The sequence below is a fragment of the Panthera pardus genome, unplaced genomic scaffold, assembly GCF_024362965.1.
Source record: "Panthera pardus isolate Hobbes unplaced genomic scaffold, ASM2436296v1 HiC_scaffold_22, whole genome shotgun sequence".
NCBI lineage: Eukaryota > Metazoa > Chordata > Mammalia > Carnivora > Felidae > Panthera > Panthera pardus.
In genome coordinates this window covers 51,820,710-51,842,336 of record NW_026526788.1, presented here as the reverse complement: position 1 = coordinate 51,842,336, position 21,627 = coordinate 51,820,710, and the positions used below count along the sequence as shown (strand labels likewise).

The following is a 21,627-nucleotide window of genomic DNA, read 5'->3' as shown; positions in this document are numbered from 1 at the left end:
CTCTGAGCTGTCAGCACAGAGCCCAACAAGGGCTTTAACTCACAAACTTTGAGATGATGACCTGATCATGACCTGATCATGACCAGTCGGACGCTTAACAGACTGAGCCACCCTGGTGCCCCTAAATAAATAAATTTTTTTTTAAATTAATGATTATATATAAACTATTTATCCAAGTGTATTTCCCATTATACCCATTTTTGTTTTAAAGATGTGTTTCATTAGACAGATGTTGATTTATCTTCCCATATTCCCCTATAGAATCAAAATGATTCCAAATAATTTTAATATTTTTTTCTGGAGTATTCTGGCATTCTATAAGCTTTGATATATCTCTTCCTATACACTGCAGACCCTGTTAGAAACTAGACCAACAGATAGTGTCATACAAGATATTTGACTACACATTTCACACCTGTTTAAAATATATGTTACCTTTTTCATATGAGCTTTTAAGGTCTCTGGGAGACTTCTGTCCATAAGTAGACATGTTGGTTCTGCCAGTACTCTTGATGTTTAACAGAATTTCTTGAAAAGCAGCAAGGAAAATATAAAATATTCTTTTAAACAATGTAAATGAGCAAATACAAAGAATGATCAGTTACTTTACTAGTAGAGTTACTATTATAAAATGTACTTCTGTGTACATTTAATCCATAAAAATCTATTGACATGATATGAGGTATTAATCTTAGGTAATAACAGAGGTTCTAAAAATCCAATGAAACAAACTTGGGTTTCAAGTTGAAGTTGGGTCTTTTTGCCAAAAGTTTGGTGAAGGGAGGAGAGATCATCTCTGTCAGTGAGACCATGATACAGACATGGCATCCTGCTAATTCAAACATGGTTATGTGAGTTTTGTCTAAAGGAATGTATGGTCCCTCAGTGAAACACGGACAGCTGAAGAAATTCCTGTTTATGGTTATAATATCTGAAACATTACTGCTTATAGTAATAGGGAGATTTGAGCACAGGAAATGGTGAGGGGAATAAGATCACTGGTGTTTTGTTTTTGCAAGAAGTTGGTCTGGGAGGGTTTTAAACAATGACACAGGGGTTCTGAGCTGTCCACCCAAATTGCATTTGTGTGCTTGTGTGCTTACTTGGGGTTGGATGCAGTGCTAGACTCTAGATGTGTTCTGTCTCCCTACAGAATGTTCATTCTAGTAGGAGAGGGACAATAAATAAGGGAAAGAAACATTTCCATACTCGATAATTGTGAAGAGTGCTAGGCAAGAAAAATGGGAACTTCCCTCTAACCTAGGATAGTTTTCTCTGAAAAGATGTTATTTAAACTGAAACCCAAAGGATGGGAAGACAGGTATCTTTAAGGAAAATTTCTCTTGTGGAAATTTTCAAACATACACAAAAATAGAACAGTTTATTGAACTCTGTACCCATCAGTTAGCTTCAATGATTATCAACATTTTTGCTAATCTTGTTTCATATATCCTCTCTTTTTTCCCCTCTTTCTTTAGAATGTTTTAAAGGAAATTCCAGAAATTTTAAGACAGCTATTTTAAGAGGCTTGTGGCAAAGTACTGATAAATACTACAACATTGTTAAACTTTGAAAACATACTAAGTGAAAGAAGGCAATTACAAAAGATCAAATATTGTAAGATTCCACTTTTAAGAAATATCCTTTCTATTAATATAGAAAGTATCAATAGTAGACTACAGTAGTCTATAGTAGTAGACTAGTATTGCCTAGGCCTGAGAGAGTTCAAGGAAAATGAGGAGTGGCTGCTAATGGGTTAATTGGATGAATTGTATGGTAGGTGAATTATATCTTAATAAAGGTTTTATTTAAAAAGTGTGTGTGGGGCGGGGGGGGGGGGGGGGGTGGTGAGGCATGAAAGGGCTTTGTGTATTTGAGGAAGTAGAGACCAGAATGACTGAGCTTGGTAGGAGAGAGAGGAGGGTGTATTAAGATGAAGTTGGAGGAAGGAAGGAAATATGATCTTTCTGGGCTTTAGCTCCTGGTAAGGATTTTGAACTTGGTCCAAGTACAAGAGGAAATCTATGAATGTTTTAAAGCAGGGTCAAATGATCATATTTATGTTTTTAAAAGAGCACTCTGGCTATTATTTAGAGCAAAGTGAGAAAGTGGGTTGTCTAGTTCAGAGTGAAGGTAGTAGTCTAGGCAAGAGGTGATGGCGTTTTCGGATACAGTGATGGCGGTAGAGTTGGAAAGACATGAACAAATGGAAGATATATTCTAGAGGATAGAATCAACCTTTTTTAATGGCATTAAATTGAAGAATTGAATGTGGGCAGTAAATAAGAAGGAAGACTCAAAACTGATGTGCAGGTTCCAGCTTGAGCAACCAGATGAATGCAATGCCATGTATTGAAATGGGACCAGGAGAGAACAGGATCAAGGTGGATGTCAAGAGTTCATTTAAAAACATGTTAAGTTTGTGATGCCTAAGACATACCCACATGGTAATGCCAAGTAAGATGCACTTTAATATCTGTATGTTAGGGTATTGTGGAAGATGTTTATGTAATGCAAGGAATTCTGCTCCCAGAGATTTGAAAACCATTCATCTAGTTCAAATCTCTCATTATGTAAATGAGACTCAGATGTGTGAAATGTTTTGTCCAAGATTACAAAGTAAAGCTGGAACCTGACTATCTTGACTTTCAGGCAACTTTTTTTTTCCTTAGGGGAGTCATTCTTCATAATTCTTAAAAAAAAAAAAAAAAAAAAAAAAAACAACTCCTGGGCACATGGGTGGCTTAGTTGTTTAAGTGTCCAACTTCAGCTCAGGTCATGATCTCGTGGTTTGTGAGTTTGAGCCCCGCGTCAGGCTCTGTGCTGACAGCTCAGAGCCTGGGGCCTGCTTGGGATTCTGTGTCTCCTTCTCTCTCTGCCCCACCCCCCACCCCCACCTCGTGCATCGCTCTCTCTCTCAAAAATAAATAAACATTAAGAAAAAAATACTCCTCAAGTGACTAATTTCTGAGCTCCTTGCAAAACTAAACAGGCTTACAGTGGAAGTACTGGGCCACAAATAGGGTGAAGCTGCTGGATTGACTACAGAAGCTTTGGTGGGAGCTGAGAGGTGAGGTCTGGGCAGCTTTGAGAACTATCATGGTCAGTGGGCTCTTGTTTTCCCATCGTAAGTTGCAGGAAAGGGAGCCTCCTAAGTAAGCAAGAGTTCTTCTCTCAGATAAGCCTTCATGCTTAACTAGTGCTTTGTGGGTTTCATATTTGGTACTTTTCTTACAAGGCTCTTTTAGCTTTAAGTTGTCTCTGTATTCAGAGATGATTTGTTCCGTTACTGAACAAAAAACTACATTCTGGTTATTAATTGAAAATAGATATCACAAAAGCAGAACCATTGGTGGAAGGAAAGCCAAATGGCCAAATTGCAGCTGTTGAGAAGTATTCTCCTGCTTCTCTTGAAATATTCAATATGAATGTTTTACATGGAAGTATCAGATTCTTTTTTTTCTTTTTTAATGTTTATTCATTTTGAGAGAGAGAGACAGAGTGTGAGCAGGGGAGGGGCAGAGAGAGAGGGAGAAACACAGAATCCAAAGCAGGCTCCGGGCTCCAAGCTGTCAGCACAGAGCCCAATGCGGGGCTTGAACTCATGAACCATGAGATCATGACTTGAGCCAAAGTTGGACACTTAACCAACTGAGCCACCCAAGTGCCCCTGAAAGTATCAGATTCTAAAGCAGATTTATATGCTAGGCACATAAAAGTATAATTTTGGGGAAGTAACATGGCTTACTTAAAATGTTTTGGTGGGGCGCCTGGGTGGCTCATTTGGTTAAGCCTCCGACTTCGGCTCAGTCATGATCTCACAGTTTGTGGATTCAAGCCCCTCATCGTGCTCTGTGCTGACAGATCGAAGCCTGGAGCCTGCTTCGAGTTCTGTGTCTCCCTCTCTCTCTCTCTCTGCCCCTCCCCTGCTCACACTTGCCCTCTCTCTTGCTCCCTCCCCCTCCTTCTCTCTCTCAAAAATAAACATCAAAAATAAAAATGAAAGACATGTTTTGGTCTTGGGCAGTGTTTTTCATTAAAGAAAAATAATGTCAGAGAGATGCTAGTTAGTGAAGTAGAGCTTCTCACAGGACATGATTTGGGTGTAGCCTCTTAAAGTTTCAGTTTCTAATAACACATATCTGGAAACTAAAATTTTATCAGTCTTCCCAGGGATGATTCGTCTTGGGGGGAATGGATTTATGCCAACCAAATGAATGCACAAATACTAATCGCATGAGGAACCCTGGACAAATCAGAATACCAATGTTTTAACTTAAGGAGATGAACGTAACAGAAATACAATTTTAGTGGCTGATTATTTGTCTACTAGTTTAAAAGTCACAGTGGTGCCTCTTCACGGTAGCAAAGTACTAAATTAATTAATAGAACAGTCCTTCAGGAACTTATAATTAGAGCATAGGGAAATAGATGGTTTTCAGGCTATGGAAACATCAAAGGAACAATTCTGTCCCACAGAGGAGTAATCCTACCAGTATGATAAAATCCTTTTAACTTCGTTTGGTCTACACTTGTGTCTTTTAAATGCTTCCTACGGACTGACGATTTGTTCCATCAGCACCGAGGCAGTTACGTTACAGTAAGGTTGACTAGACACAGATTTTACATTCTGTTGCTGAGGATGTACTTTCTTTAACTTGACTGAATTTGGATGTTTCCCAAGGCTCCATATACTTGACACAATATCACTTTCAAGTGGATGCCTGCTACAGACAGTTAATCTCCATTTCACTCTTAAACTTGAGTGTAGGGATCACTGGGGAAATTTGTTAAAAGTGCAGATTTTCAAATTTGAACCCCATGCATTCAGATTAAGTAGATCTGGGGATTGGGCTCTGAGACCTATATTCTTAGTTCTTATCCACAGAGAAACATCACATACATGTGAATTCTTAGCAGTGTCATTTCCAAGGGCAACTTTATCACTAAAGTCTATGGTACTCTAAATACTACTAATAAGACAGAGGTTCGGTTTTAAAACCTTAACAAGTTTCTTATGTACCCATAACCAATTTTTAAAATAGTCCAAATTTTTACAATTAGCTCTTGATTTTATTTTCTTTGCCAGAATATTTTGGGAAGCTGTGGTTATGTTGGCCATGCACAAAGAAAGGTGTCTTTTTTTCCAGAATGCCTTGAATATCTACTTTGTCTCCTTCTTCACTGCTCTTGTTCAAGATTTCCTCATCTCTCATCTGGACTGTCCCAGATTTCTTCAAACTCTTGTCCTATTCCCTCTTTTCTTTTTTCTTTTTTTTCTTTTTTTTTCCCATCCCCTCTTTTCGTAGGTGCAAATTACTGGTGAGGGTGATGGGGGCTATTGTAGGATGTGGGGTAGAGGGAGTGACAGGGTCACAGGCATCTCAGAAAAGTCATTTTTGACAGGATGGAAGATGATTAGATGGCAATATCAGTCTCCAGGAAGTGATTGAAGTTAAAAAAAAAAAAAAAAAGGTAGTATTAGAATGAAATATTAAATTTGGAAAATGGGGAAATTTCCTATTACTTTTGTAATATAGAGTATAGAATATAACACTTGAACATATAGAAACAATGGAAAGGGTCTTAATTTCCTAGGACATGGTTTCACGTCTTGCTATTGTCACACCTGTGTGTTGTATTCCAGCATACGCTTGCAGTAGTGTGTGTTTGCACATACTGTCACCCTTTTCTGGATGCTGCCTCACTTTTAATATTTACTGAATCCCTTTTATGTGCCCTCATTAGGACAAGAAGATACAGTAAACGAGATTAAATTGGTCCCTGTCCTCATAGAGCTTACATTTTAATGGGATTGGGGAATGAGATACCAAATAAAAACCCACACGATAGTATAATGGTAATTAGGAAAAGTGTTAGGAGAAGTGCAATGAGTGGATAGAAAAGGGAACTAACCTAATCTAAAAGGTCAGAAAGGTTCTGCCTTGAGGAAGTGACTTTTCACCTGAGATTAAGGATTAAGTGGGAATTAACTAGAAAACTGGGGAGTTGGGAAGAGAGTATTTGGGCAACAGGGAAACACCTTGTCCTTAGTGCCAGAGGCAAGGAGGAATGACCAGGAAATTCAAAGGAAGTCTTATGTGATTGGACGTTGGTGAACCAGAGGGAGAGAGGCAGCAACTGTGATATAGGAGATGACAGAGGCCTACAAAATTGACACTGATGTTTTTGTACTTTATCCAACACCAATGGAAGGTTTTAAGGATAAAGGTGAGTGCGGTTATGTGTTCAGACTAATATTTGAAAATGGTGACTTTGGCTGTTTTGTGGAGAAAGCATTGTAGGGTTCAAGATAGACATCAGTAGACTAAACAGGGTACGTTACAGACTCATTAAACTGTTAGTTCAGGGCAGAGATGATAGTGATCTGGACCCCCATGGCATTAGGACTGAAGATGGGAGAAGTGAATGGATTGATGAATTATTTCATAGCTTGAATTGATAGGATTTAGTGAGTGAGAGATTAGGTTTGGAGTATGAAAGGGAGATGTCAAGGAGGACTCCTAGATTTCTGGATTGAATTGGATGTGGAAAATCGTCATTTCTGTTGAGATTGCAGGGAATGCTAGAGGACCTAGCTTGGAGGGAAATACCAAAGCTGTTTTGAAAGTTCTTTCTCTATGGATTCTTGTTCTTTACCTTAGAAATTCCAAAGCCCACAAGATTCTGCTCAAGGTTGTCTTCCTATGAAATCACTTTAAAGGTCTCTCCCCATCCCATCTCCTGTAGGGCAGTAAATTGTGCTCTTGGTAAATTCTTCTCTTAGTACTTAATTCTCTGTTTTATAATTATGCATTTGCCTGTCTCTCACCAGACTTCTTTGTCAAGAACTTTCAAATAACTATCTTATTTGGTGATTCTAGAATATGGATAAATATTTCTTTGGGTGTTTTCCACTGAACTATATATATTTGAATGTTTCCTTTATCTTAAGTCCATGTTGATTAAGTTATTTTACTGTGGTGCTTTTCCCAACTGTTTGTATTCTAACGTGGATTGTGAAAGTCTGGGAAGGGCATACGGTGTGCAGTATTTATTTGTCTCCCCCCACCCCCACCCCCATCAGCCTTTGTTTTCTGAGCATTTAATGTTACTAGTGTTGAGGGTAAGAGGTAAGGATAGGAGTACTGTGTGGGAAATGCTGATTTGGGTATGTGCCTGTCACAGAGCAAGCATATAACTCTCTGAGTGTAGACTATGTGAAAAGCAAACCTAACAGTTGTGGGAGCACATCCCTGGATGTCTTTGAGAAGGTCATTTTGCCTGTAGTTCCTGCAAATCTATTTCTTTTACCCCCATTGATCAAAACAGACATCAAGGGATGAGAATTTACTGCCTATTGTTTGTTCCTGCCAGGCTAAGAAAGCTAGGTGACTGAGGTGACAAATTTTATTCTGTTTCTTTGTAGCTAATCTGGGAAGAGCTGAACAAAAAATTCTTAGGTCCTTTCATTTATTAACTCCCAACATCAAAATAGAGCCTTTCTTATACCACCTGGGTTGTTCATAAACAGAGTTATATTAGTAGCTATTTTTTTGTAAGAGAAATAAATGTCCAGTATTTTTGTAAGACTATTTATATTCTGTTTTAGAGAGTTGGCTGTAGTGACGCAGAATGTAGCTTTCAGGGAAATATAGACAGGATAGACTAAATGGGGAAGACACTGTTCTTTTTTTTGAAGAATGTATGAATTTATTTTAGAATTTTGAATTTATTCAAAAGTTTGAGAGCTCAAGAAGTTCATTTTTAGAGTGTAACCTAATGGAAAGTTTCACCAGGAACTCACTGACTCAAAACAGGAAATATATTTGTTTTTAAACTTAGATTTTATTTTGTAATATTGGGTGGCATCATTGTGTTACATTTATTAACAGACTAACTGCTGGTATCTTTCTTATAGTCGTGTGAAATGGGTAGATGCCTTTTCTGTATAAACTCTACTTGGCAAAGAGTTAACAATGAAAATAATTTTTTTGAGTGATATAAAATATTGCTTAGGTTAGTAGGGTGGAGATGTCATAACCACATCTACATCTGTACTCCCACATCTTAATTTATGTGTTCTCATTTACATGTTTCACCTGTTTTTTTTTTAAATATATGAAATTTATTGTCAGATTGGTTTCCATACAACACCCAGTGCTCATCCCAACAGGTGCCCTCCTCAATACCCATCCCCCACCCCCCATCAGCCCTCAGTTTGTTCTCAGTTTTTAAGAGTCTCTTATGCTTTGGCTCTCTCCCACTCTAACTTCTTTTTTTTTTTTTTCCCCTCCCCTCCCCCATGAGTTCCTGTTAAGTTTCTCAGGATCCACATAAGAGTGAACACATGTGGTATCTGTCTTTCTCTGTATGGCTTATTTCACTTAGCATAACACTCTCCAGCTCCATCCATGTTGCTACAAAAGGCCATATTTCATTCTTTCTCATTGCCACATAGTACTCCATTGTGTATATAAACCACAATTTCTTTTTTTTTTTAATTGAAAGTATTTATTTCCATTTGTCCATATTTTTTTGAAGCAAAACCACATGGTAAGCAATAGAATATTTTATTTTATTTTATTTTATTTTATTTTATTTTATTTTATTATTTTTTTTTCCAATATATGAAATTTATTGTCCAATTGGTTTCCATACAACACCCAGTGCTCATCCCAAAAGGTGCCCTCCTCAATACCCATCCACCACCCTCCCCTCCCTCCCACCCCCATCAACCCTCAGTTTGTTCTCAGTTTTTAACAGTCTCTTATGCTTTGGCTCTCTCCCACTCTAACCTCTTTTTTTTTTTTTTCCTTCCCCTCCCCCATGGGTTTCTGTTAATTTTCTCAGGATCCACATAAGAGTGAAACCATATGGTATCTGTCTTTCTCTGTATGGCTTATTTCACTTAGCATCACACTCTCCAGTTCCATCCACGTTGCTACAAAAGGCCATATTTCATTCTTTCTCATTGCCACGTAGTATTCCACTGTGTATATAAACCACAATTTCTTTATCCATTCATCAGTTGATGGACATTTAGGCTCTTTCCATAATTTGGCTATTGTTGAGAGTGCTGCTATAAACATTGGGGTACAAGTGCCCCTCTGCATCAGTACTCCTGTATCCCTTGGGTAAATTCCTAGCAGTGCTACTGCTGGGTCATAGGGTAGGTCTATTTTTAATTTTTTGAGGAACCTCCACACTGTTTTCCAGAGCGGTTTCACCTATTGTTAATGCAAATGCTTATTCCCAAATTGGATTAGCTTGAAATGACAGGGAAAAATCGATCATGTTTAGTCCTGCACTCAGAGAAGTTATCAGCCTTTGTTGTCAGTTTAATATTCCCTCTGCTGTCAGGGCCAGTCTGAACCTTTGAACAAATAAAAATATGTGAATAAAGACTACTTTTCTATTTATTTTGAGAAATATCTGGGGAAAAGAAAAATGACTGCTGAATACTCTTAGCAGCAGTAATATGGACTGTTTTAAAAGGTAGTGATTTTTAGCAGCAAAAACAGCTCTAATTTTTTATTCTTCTTGCTATCAATCCAATTATTTCTGTGCTATACATACCTTTACACAAAAATGGTGGTATTATCTAGACCCTGTAATCTGCAGTCGCTTATCCTATTGTAAAAGTCACAGTTCAGGATACTTCTTTTATTTTTTGTATGATTCACTCTACACTTTGGCTCCTAATAAAGCATCTCTTGTCCAAGAAAATAATTTTAACTGTGGAAACTTCCACGTTTGTTTCAGGTCGGTCTTCTCTCTTTCCCTTTGAAGATGCCTTCTTGGATGACAGTCATGGCGATCAATCCTTGTCATCTGGCTTAAGTTCTCCCACTCGCTGTCAAAATGGAGAACGAGTAGAACGTTACTCCAGAAAGGTGTTTGTTGGAGGCCTTCCTCCTGATATCGATGAAGGTATGACGCGTTCATTAATGACTTTATAAAGGCCAGATTTGTTCTTCGTGTGATCTGACCCTGACTCTCCTCTCCAAGCAGCTTTAGGACATTCATATTTTAGTGTTCAGAGGATGAAAATATATGATAGATGGGGAAGTAATAGATTGTGCACTTCAGGTCTGCTGTTCAAATGTGTGTATATATAGCAGTCTCCCAACAGTTTCTTGTTTCCTAGGCTTTCATTTGGGGATACGTTTTAAAATAATAATGAAAGTTAATATTTATGAAACTCTCCATAGGCCCATTATTGTGCTAAGCGCTTCACATTACATTATCTCATTTAATCCTTATAGCTATCCTATAAGGCATATCCTACCAACTCCATTTTATAGATAAGGAAAGAGGCTCAGAGAGAGACAGTTTGTCCAAGGTTGTGTAACTAATGGTGCACCTAGTGCTCAGAATTATTCTGATTCCGGTGCTTTTGCTCATATTTATCACACCATCCCATCTCATATTTTAATATATCGATTAGTAAAAAGCACCCTTTGCCTTTAAAAGAATGAAAACTAATTAGAATTTTTCTTAATATTTTTGAGATACCATCAATCCAAAAGTGAGTTTTCACTTATGCTCGAAGCCAGTCAGCACATAGTAGGTTGTCAGTAGATATTTGTTGACTGGACCAATGAAATGTAACTGTGACAGAATTAGCCTAAGGGAAAAAACAACTCTAGTTCTGGTAGGTTTTGGATCTGCTATAAAAATATTGTTAAAACAATTGCTTTGTCAGTATTGTTGTAGCTATGGCATTTCTCTAATTTATCATGATTTTCTTTTTCATGGTGATAAAGGAATAGTCTCTAAAAGTAATTTTATCTTAGGGGCACTCTGGGAGGCTCAGTTGGTTGGGCGTCTTGGGTCATGATCGTATGGTTCGTGGGATCCAGCCCCATGTGAGGCTCTACCACTTGTGTGCATGTGCACGTACTCTCTCTCACTCTCTCAAAATAAATAAACTTTTAAAAAATATTTTTAAAAAGTAAAAATAATTTTATTTTAGACTTATTTCTTTAAGGTTGTACAGAGCTGGAGACTCATTTTCCTCCAAATTATTTTTATACTGGTGTTAATCTCATCTATCAATTGGATTTTTTTAAAGACAAAGTTTAGATCATGGCTGAGAGAGTGGCAACTTAAATCTGAGTGTGGGCTAAGTTATAACCTTCTGCTTTGAGTCAGAAGTCAGAAGGAAAAGGTAAATTTATTGAGCTATAACATTGGAAACATTTTCTTCATAGGATGTGTCATAGGTAAGTATGAGAGAAATAGATCATTGGTTTTAACTTTTTATCATCAAATAGAAGTACCTACTTTTTGCCCCTATTCCTCACCAAAAGAATTGTATCTATTTCTTTTTTTTTTTTAAGTTTATTTATTTTGAGAGAGAGAGAGAGAGAGAGAGAGAGAGAGAGAGAGAGAGAGAATCAGTGGGAGGGAAGCTGAGAGAAGGGTACAGAGCATCCGAAGCAGGCTCTGTGCTGACAGCAGAGAGCCTGATGCAGGGCTCTAACTCACGAACTGTGAGATCATGACCTGAGCTGGAGTCAGATGCTTAACCGACTAAGCCACCCAGGTGCCCCAAAGAATTGTATCTATTTCTAAAATAATCTCAGAGAGTCATAATCTTAGATTACAAATAATCATAACCTAAGATTAATAATGTTAGATCTTTTAGAGTTTATTTTGCATAAGGGAAAGCACATTTTAAATATTGTAATCTTTTGCTTTTGCCTTTTTTCTAAATACAGAACATTCCTGTTTGTAGAGTCTTTTTTTTTTTTTTTTTTTTTTTTTTACTTGACTGAGAGGTCACCTTAGTTAATGACAGATTTTTTTTCTTCCAAACTCTCTATGTCAAATTTACTGGCAGTGAAGAGCAATGAATTATAGTTAGAAACACATTTTGCATGGTTGAAAGTGAATAACCAAATGTACCCAGCAGACAATTGTATTTCACTTAGTAGGTTTGATTTCTGTAAAAATGCTTTAGAAATAGCTCTCAAAACGTTTTTTAAATAAAAAGACATGCTTTATGCCATTCTGTTTGCAATATTTTTTTTTCTCTTATGCTAAGATTCCTTTTTTGTTTTATAGATGAGATCACTGCCAGCTTTCGCAGGTTTGGACCTCTCGTTGTAGACTGGCCTCACAAAGCTGAAAGCAAGTCGTATTTTCCTCCTAAAGGTAATGCACTTAAAATGTCTCCACTGCCTGCCTGTTGGAGAGCTAGCATGACAGTTCAATAAAATTATGACAGCCTTTTAATTCTTGAAATAGCAGTTGGATTTTTTCCCCTAATTAAGAAAGTATTTTATTGTTGATCATCTTTTTGTGTCTTACTGTTTTCACTTGGAGACTGTTCCCCCCAGGAGCACACTCATTGTTTTAGGGCATCTATTTATTATATCAACGGTGAGATTTTGTGAGTCTTGTGTGAGTGAACCTTGTGCTAAGTTTTCATTATTTGAGAGGAAAAAAATCTAGGATTTTGAGCAATGTCAGTGAGTGGAGAGGGAAAGATTATTTAGAGTCAAATATTATTTGTATCCCAGTGTCCTCTGGTTTTATAGGTCTTATAAAACCCAAACTTTGAAAACCTAGTGGCTGAAAAATGACATTGTATGAAATTACCTTTATTCATGTCTGTCTTCGAAAAAAATTTTTTTTAATGTTTATTAATTTTTGAGAGACAGAGACAGAGTGCAAACAGGGGAGGGGCAGAGAGAGAGAGAGGGAGACACAGAATCAGAAACACGCTTAAGGCTCCAGGCTATCAGCACAGAGCCTGATGCGGGGCTCAAACTCCAAGCCCTGAGATCTTGACCTGAGCTGAAGTCAGACACTTAACCGACTGAGCCACCCAAGCACCCCTATTCATGTCTGTATTTTAAGTGACTTAGTGTGTTGAGGGGTAGAAGGCAAACTAGCAAAGAACTCTTCACGTGAACTCTTCCCTTATTTTTAGTAGGCTTTTTTGATAATTTACGAAGACCTGAAAATATATTACTTTGTTCATAGTCTGTAATTTCTGCAGAATTCAGGGAACTTTTCTAGTGATATTAGCTCTGGGTAAACTCCTAGAATTACATGGAATAGTGTTTGGGGTTAAAAAGGAAGTTTTCTTCATCTGTAGCTATATTTCAAAGATGTATTTCATCTCCAAAGAATTGTTTTTTTGATATGTATTATTGTGTAACATTATTCCTTCAAGAAGATGGAGTCAAAATACTTATCTTTCTTGTGCTTTGTACAGGAATGAAATTATAGCTTAACCTGGGAAAGTTGGGTGGCTTCTTCTTATGTCTGGTTTATTAGGTTTCTTTGCCACCTATATTTCTCCTCATTCTCTCAACAACCTGTGAAAATATTTACTCACTAAATATAGGGCTGTTTACTTTTAACATTTCCTTTTTACTTCTCTTCAAGAATTTTTAAAGTTAAAAAAATAAGTTTCATATTAAGCAGAAAAGATAAAAATCGCCAGCTGATTATTCCATTGAAGGAATGTATTCACCACCTTGTGGTACATGTATAACACTGTGTAAAAACACATGTTTAAAACATGTTTCTAAGAGTGCTAATAATTCCTTGAATCAGAGTAGTGTTATTTCAGTGAACGGATGAGTTCACCACACTGTGCCGCAGGTAATATGCTCTGTAAAGTCACATGTATTAAAAAATATTCCTAAGAGTACCAGTTGCATTTGAGCATCAAGACAGTGTCATCTCAGTGAAAGAATGTGTTCACTACACTCTGGTACATGTAGCACGCTATCTAAAATTACATGTGTAAAAGATATTTCTAACAGTGCTAGTTGAAAAAAAATCATCATGCTGAGAAGGTATAAAAACACCTCTAGTATCAAAGGTGTCAGGTGATCTGATCATCATGAAAAATGAAGATAGGGGCGCCTGGGTGGCTCAGTCGGTTAAGCGTCCGACTTTGGCTCAGGTCATGATCTCACAGTTCGTAAGTTCAAGCCCCACACGGGGCTCTCCACTCTTAGCATAGAGCCCATTTCGGATTCTCTGTGTCCCTCTCTCTTTGCCCTTCCCCTGCTCTCTCTTTCTCTCTCCCTCAAATATAAACAAAAATGAAGATAAACCTGTATAGTCATGTCCAAAGAAAATTATCCAAATCTATATCTGACATAATCACTGTATACATTTTATTAAATATCCTTCTGTTGTCTCTTTATGAACATAAACATTTATATGAAATTTTGCAATTACGTAAATGGGATCACGCTGTGCATGCTGTTTAATAACCTGCATTTTCCCCTCAGCAATGTCAACATCTTTCTGTAAGAGACCTACATTATCTTACTGACTTTATTTGATTTAATCCATCCTGTTAGTGGACACTTAAGTTGCTTCTAACTGTTTTGTCTCAGGGATCACACTTCAGTGAACATCCTTATGCCTTCATCTTTTTGTCCTTTATCATTACCTCTTAGGGTGAATTTCCAGAAGTGAGGTACATATTTTTTTAAACAGATTGCAAAGCTGCCCTTAAGGAAAGTCATATATGGGGGCGCCTGGGTGGCTCATTCGGTTGTGTCCGAGTTTGGCTCAGGTCATGATCTCACAGCTTGTGAGTTTGAGCCCCATATTGGGCTGTGTGCTGACAGCTTAGAGCCTGGAGCCTGCTTTGGATTCTGTGTCTCCTCTCTCTCTGCCCCTCCTCTGTTCTCACACACACACACACACACACACACTCTCTCTCTCTCTCTCTCTCTCTCTCTCTCTCTCTCTAAATAAGCGTTAAAAAGTTAAAAAAAAAAAAAAGAAAAATCATATACGTTTATGTTCCCATCAATATTATCTGATTTGTAAAACTCAGTTTTATTGAATCTGAGGAAATGACTCTTTTTCAATCTTTGCCAATCTGATGGTTAAGATAACATCCCCCCCCCCCTTTTGGGCATTCTTTTCTCCTTACTGGTCTTTGAATTTGTTTTACTTTTTTTGATTGACTTCTGATTTCTGTCTGGACTTTATATTGGAGTAAGGCACAGGAAGCGATCCAGTTGTATTTTTCCTGGTAGCATGCCAATCATCTCAATAGTCATTTATTGACTAATACATTTTTTTCTCATTGATTTGAAGCATTAGAAATAAGTGTTGATTGAAACATTCTCTCTCTCTCTCTCTTTTTTTTTTTTTTTTTAAGTTTTTCATTTTGAGAGAGAGAGAAAGTATGAGCTGGGGAAGGGCAGAGAGAGAATCCCAAGCAGGCTCCATGTTGTCAGCTCAGAGCCCAACATGAAGCTTGAACTCCCCGACTGTGAGATCATGACCTGAGCTGAAATCAAGAGCCAGACACTTAACCAGCTGAGCTACCCAGATACTCCTTGGAAGGCTCTCTCTTCTCTTTTTCAGTGGAATGCATTAAGTTTTTCTGGAATCACTCTGTCCAGTGTGATAGTCACTAGCCACATGTAGCTAATGAGGGCTTGAAATAGGACTAATTTGAATTGAGACATGCTATAAGTGTAAAATATACACTGGATTTTGAAGACTTAGTTTTATAAAAAAAAAAAAAGTAAAAGATCTCATTAGCAATTTTGTTTAAATGTTAGAATAAGTTTTTGATATATTGGGTTAAATAAAAAATATTAAAGTGAACTTCGCCAGTTTCTTTTTACCTTTTAAATGTAGATATTAGAAATTTTTGTTTTCTATTTTAAAGTTTATTTTGAGAGAGAGAGAGAGAGAGTGTGTGTGAGAGAGAGAGAGAGAGAGAGTGTGTGTGTGTGAGAGAGAGAGAGAGAGAGAGAGAGGAGGAAGGGCTGAGAGAATGGAAGAGAGAGAATCCCAAGCAAGCTCTGTGCTAACAGCCCAACTCGGGGCTTGAACCCATGAACCGTGAGTTCATGACCTGAACTGAAATCAGGAGTCAGACGTTTAACTGATTGAGCCACCCAGGAGACCCTAGAAACAAAATTTGGTTTTAATTAATTAATTTATTAATTACACCCAAGTTAGCATATAGTGCAACAATGATTTCCTGAGTGGATTCCTTAATACCTCTTACCCATTTAGCCCATCTCCCCTCCAGCAACCCTCTGTTTGTTCTCTGTATTTAAGAGTCTCTTATGTTTTTTCTCTTTCCCTGTTTTTATATTATTTTTGCTTCCCTTCCTTTATGTTCATCTGTTTTGTATCTTAAATTCCTTATATGTGTGAAGTCATATGATATTATTTGTCTTTCTCTGGCTAATTTCGCTTAGCCTAATACCCTCTAGTTCCATCCACGTAGTTGCAAATGGCAAGATTTCATTCTTTTTGAGTGCCGAGCAATACTCTATTGTATATATATACCACATCTTCTTTATCCATTCATCCATTGGTGGACATTTGAGCTCTTTCCATACTTTAGCTTTTGTCGACAGTACTGCCTTAAACACTGGGGTGCCTGTGCCCCTTTGGAACAGCACACCTGTATCCCTTGGATAAATACCTAGTAGTGCAATTGCTGTGTCGTAGGGTAGTTCTATTTTTAACTTTTTGAGGAACCTCATACTATTTTCCAGAGTGGCTGCACCAGCTTGCATTCCCACCAGCAGTGCAAAAGAGATCCTCTTTCTCCGCATCCTCGGCAACATCTGTTGGTGCCTGAGTTTTTAATTTTAGTCATTCTGACTGGTGTGAGGTGATATCTCATTGTAGTTTCGATTTGTATTTCCCTGATGATGACTGATTTTGAGCATTTTTTCATGTGTCTGTGAACCATCTGGATGTCTTCTTTGGAGAAGTGTCTATTCATGTCTTTTGTCCATTTCTTCACTGGATTGTTTGTTTTTTTGGGTGTTGAGTTTGATAAGTTCTTTAGAGATTTTGGATACTAACCCTTTATCTGATATGTTGTTTGCAAATACCTTCTCCCATTCTGTCGGCTGCCTTTTAGTTTTGCTGATTGTTTCCTTTGCTGTGCAGAAGAAGCTTTTTATTTTGATGAGGTCCCAGTAGTTCATTTTTGCTTTTATTTCCCTTGCCTTTGGAGACATGTTGAGTAAGAAATTGCTGGAGCCGAGGTCAAAGAGGTTTTTGCTTGCTTTCTCCTCTAACATTTTGATGTCTTCCTGTCTTACATTTAGGTCTTTAATCCATTTTGAGTTTCTTTTTGTGTATGGTGTAAGAAAGTGGTCCAGGTCCATTTTTCTGTATGTTGCTGTCCAGTTTTCCCAGCACCATTTGCTGAAGAGACCGTCTTTATTCCATTGGATATTCTTTCCTGCTTTGTCAAAGCCATGTGTTGTCCATATGTTTGTGGGTGCCCCTAGAAAATTTTAAATTACATATGCGACTCATATTTCTATTGGAAATCACCTCCCTAAAACAAGGATCAGTAAACTACCTGTTTTTATATGGCCTGTAAGCTAAGGATGGTTTTAATGTTTTTAAGGGTTATAAAAACACACATGCAAGAATATGTAGCAGAGACCATATGTGGCCCTCAAATCCCTTTGAAGAAAGTTTGTTGACTCCTGCTCTAAAATAGTGTAGGGAGCTACTCATTTCGCTTCTGAGACATCCAGTGACAAAAGAGGCAGCCTATATATTTTAAAGGAAGTCTGTATAGATATTAAATTTTGCTTTTCAGTTGAGTCAAATGCTTCCCTGAAATCTTTACCTACTGGTTAATTGTGTGCCATAAAGTAAAATATACTTGGTCCTGTAAGTACCAAGTCATTATTGTGCCATTTGTCTCTTGGTACTTAAAGGACAATGAGTTTCTCTTTAAGTCTTCTCTTTTGAAAGATAAATATTTTCACTTCTTTCAGTAATACCTTATGTCTAGTGGTTTCTGTATCACCATTTTTCTCATCTGCCTTTTTTGTATATGTGTCATGTTTACAATATCCTACTTAAATTTGTTATGGAGAATTGAAGAGAACATTTGGGTTGGTCTGGGCAGTACAAAGTTTAGTAGTTTTATTAATTCCATGGTTTTTGATGCTATTCCTGTATAATAGCATATTAATAAAGAACTATGGAACATTAAATCTGGTGCCTTTATTCTACACCAGAGGTTGAGTGTTGAGATAGGCTGGTGACATCTAGGGGTCTCCCAATTCTGATCTGCAAGCTTGCATAGCAGATTGCCTTTCATGTGATTAGGGGTTAGGAAGACAAATAATTATTATACTGTTGGCTCCTGTTGTATTTTGCTTTCAGCTAAAATCTGAAGGTTGACCTGTTTTGAGAGGACCTAAAGAAATTTGATGTTATTCCAAGATTGAAGTAACTTTGACAATCCATGTCCGTTACTTTGAATGTTGGGAACATCTAAGGAGTTCACCCCTACTATTCTTTTTTTTTTTTAATGTTTATTTATATTTATTTTGAGAGACAGTACTAGTGGGGGTGGGACAGAGAGAATCTCAAGCAGGTTCTGCACTGTCAGAGCAGAGCCTGATGCAGGGCTTGATCCCATGGACTGTGAGATCATGACCTGAGCTGAAATCAAGAGTCAGAAGCTTAACTGACTGAGCCACCCAGGTGCCCTTCACCCCAACTGTTCTGTGCCTTCTTAATAATGCCCCCTTGTGCTATTTCTCCTTTTCCTTAAATTCCTTAGGTTTTAATTCAGATCCATGCCTTTTTGTTAATGCCCTTCATGCTGAGTGTACTTTTCTTTAGGTTGCCCTAGGTTGGCCATTACGTACAGTTTGTTTGGCTATACATTTTGGTTTATGTGTAAGTAGAAAGCAAAATATAAACCATCTATTGAACCCTTCAGCGTTTCTCTCAGAAAGTATATGCCTAATGAAATACATATTCATTCATCTGGCAGGTTTACCTGTAGAGATATGCAGTAGGGTTTGTAAAACCATAACCATTTCAGTGGACTGTGGAGAGCTTAAAATCCATGTAGAGAAACAGTGTCCAGGCACATCAGTTGTCCTCTTAAGTATTGTCTGGCCAACACAATAGGAGGTAATGGAGTCTGGGGCTCTCTCCAGCACACAGACCACCAAGGTATTTGATCAGCCATTTGAGGATATGCAAAGTCCTGTGGATCGCTTTGTGTGTAGGCCACAGCAGATAATTCCTTGTTGTTCTCTAGAGCACCACTGAGAACATGAAAGGTGGAGGAAGGCATGGAAGTCAGAATATGTGTTTTCATATTTGGTCTCAGACCTTATAAACTTGTAATCCTGTGGGGAAAATAAGAAATTAGTCAACTAATTACAAAAATAAACACAATTATAAACTGTAATAGTTCTGTAAAGGAAAAATAACGAGTACAGTGACTCTAAAAAGTGGGCCTCAATTTAGAGGAGGGATGTAGAGAAAGCTTCTCTGAGAAGATGACAGCTAAACAGATCTGAAAATTGAGTACTTAGTCACAAAGTTAGGGAAGCCGTTTCCCGAGTGGAAGAGTACCATATGGGAAAGACTGAGTATGAAAGGGCTTTAGTACCTTTGAATAAACGAAGTGTGGTTGGAGTGTTAAAAAAGAGAAAATGATGTAAAAGAAAGAGCCTCAACACAGAAGGATTTATTTTTCTTCCCTAAATTGACTTCATCCCCACAGAGAGCGGACACGAAGGCATTTGTGTGGTGTTTGTCTTTGGGGTGGAGGAAGAATGGAATTGAAATATCAGTTTAAAGTACTTTCAAATAGCTATTGATAAAATGGAAGTAAAATCTTGCTTTGTGTTTTCTAGATTTAGTTCTTGATGATGAAAAGAAATCCAACGCTAGTCAAATTATTGAGGAAAAGTTTTCTGAGATCATCTTTGCATACTTTTTAGGTCTGCATTAGCAAAGTTGAAATTGTGAAGTCTGGAAAGAGAGGTTCTTCCATATCTTAGGGCATGAACCAAATCCCACATTCATACAGAATTGTAATAAATGACATTTATGTTTATAATAGCTAGGCTACAGGTAATTTGAAGACAGTTATTGAAAAAGAATGGCAAAAGAACAGAATAAATGCAAACAGAGGGCTTAGGTCCTGATGCACATGATTATGCAGCATTGGGAATATCAATCCATCAAATATTTGTTGCTTGTCAATCTATGGAAGAGTCTATATTTGGCCTTATAGGGGATCTAGAGAAGATTGCAGTTTCCTGGAGGAAACATGGAAACAACGGATATGAAATACTAAGTCATGGTAAAGAACATGGGTTCTAGAACTAGATTTGTTGGACTCCTCTACATATTAGTTGTACGACCCATAGGCATGCTGTTTAACCTTTCTGTGCCTTAGTTTCGTCACTTGGTAAAAGAGGGATAATGATAGTACCTATTTCAGAAGGTCATGATGGGGATTAAAATGAGTACGTAAGTCCATGTGGAGTGACTAAAGCATTCTCTGCATACAGTAGATATTATGAATGATACTGTAATTTTTTTTAAATACAGATCAATGTATGGTTAATGACAAGTGAGCAAAAAATACTCTCTGCATGCAGAAGAGAAGCAGATTGCTGTGGGCTGTACAAGACCTTGATCTTCAAAACTAGGCAGGAAAAGAATAGGCAGGAATTGCAGGGGGCTGGAATTATGATAATTAGGATGGCAACTCTTTACTAAGGGCTTGCTATGAGCAAGGCATTGGGTTACAATTTTCTAAATTATATTTAATCTTCCCAACTGCACAAGGTAGGCACCTTAGTGTTCCCATTTTATATAGAAGAAGAAACAGATTTAGAAGAGGGCAGTTTGTCCGTGGTCATGTGTTAAGTGACAACAGGTTAGCCTCAGAGCCCAGCGCTCTTAAATATTGCACTCTACTATTCTCATTTGGGAATAAGGACAGCCCAGAGGTAGGCAGCAGGCTTAATTAAGGCAGGATTATGTGGTAGCTTGACTGCCAAGCCTAGGACTTAGACTGAGTAACCAGTGATGAAGAATACAGGCTCTGGAGCAAGCTGCCTGCGTTGGATTCCTGTTCGCCTACTTGCCATATATGTGTCTGGGCTGGTTATTTTCCTAATTCTCTACTTTAAAAAAAAAACCTACAAAATGGAAATAATAATAGTATCTAATTCTGTTTTGAGGATTAAATAAGAAAATGCACGTAGAATACTTTCATATTACCCAGATATTGAAGTCTTTTTTTTTTTTTTAAAGCAAGGGAGAGGTTGGGATATTTTTCTTCGGTTTTGGTGTTTAGCCAGGGTCAGAAAAACTATTTAGGAATTTCCTGTAATCTAGCTTATAAGAAGTAATAAGGACCACAAAGACCCAAGATATTAGCATGGAGGTATTACTGGATTGGTGGCAGTAAGAGACCGGTGGGAGTGATCAGGATGGTGGCAAACTTGATGTTAGGGTTGTGTTAAAATTTCTTCCACTGAATGGGGGCGTTATAGTTCTCTTGAATGTAGGGGAGTCAATTGAGAGAAAACTAGTTTGGTGTGGTGATGATTTGACCAAAGACACATAGAGTTTGGTATGTCCTCACATCTGATCTGAGAGGAAATTACTAGTGGGCAGTGAGATTGCAGTTACATAGTTTGGGAAAAGAGACTGGCACTGGGGGCACACATCTCTTGAGAGTCATCTTTTTGGAGAGGAGGGAGAAGATGAAAAACAGATAATACGTAAATGTTGTTAGGAACCAGAAGGAAGAAGAGAACACATCAGGAGAGACCTGGGTGAATGAAGTACTAGGAGTATGTCTGTGGC

At 37.7% G+C, this 21,627-nt stretch overlaps 1 protein-coding gene across 11 annotated transcripts in view; it reads left to right on the top strand.

The window, feature by feature from the left end:
* Nucleotides 1-21,627, top strand: part of CPEB3 (cytoplasmic polyadenylation element binding protein 3) — a 193,119-nt gene that overhangs the window by 102,755 nt on the left and 68,737 nt on the right. For all 11 annotated transcript variants that reach the window (XM_019445086.2, XM_019445085.2, XM_019445079.2 and 8 more), the window contains 2 exons: nt 9,766-9,933; nt 12,073-12,162. In XM_019445086.2, coding sequence (XP_019300631.1) covers nt 9,766-9,933; nt 12,073-12,162 — 258 coding nt within the window. The remainder of the gene's footprint in view (nt 1-9,765; nt 9,934-12,072; nt 12,163-21,627) is intronic.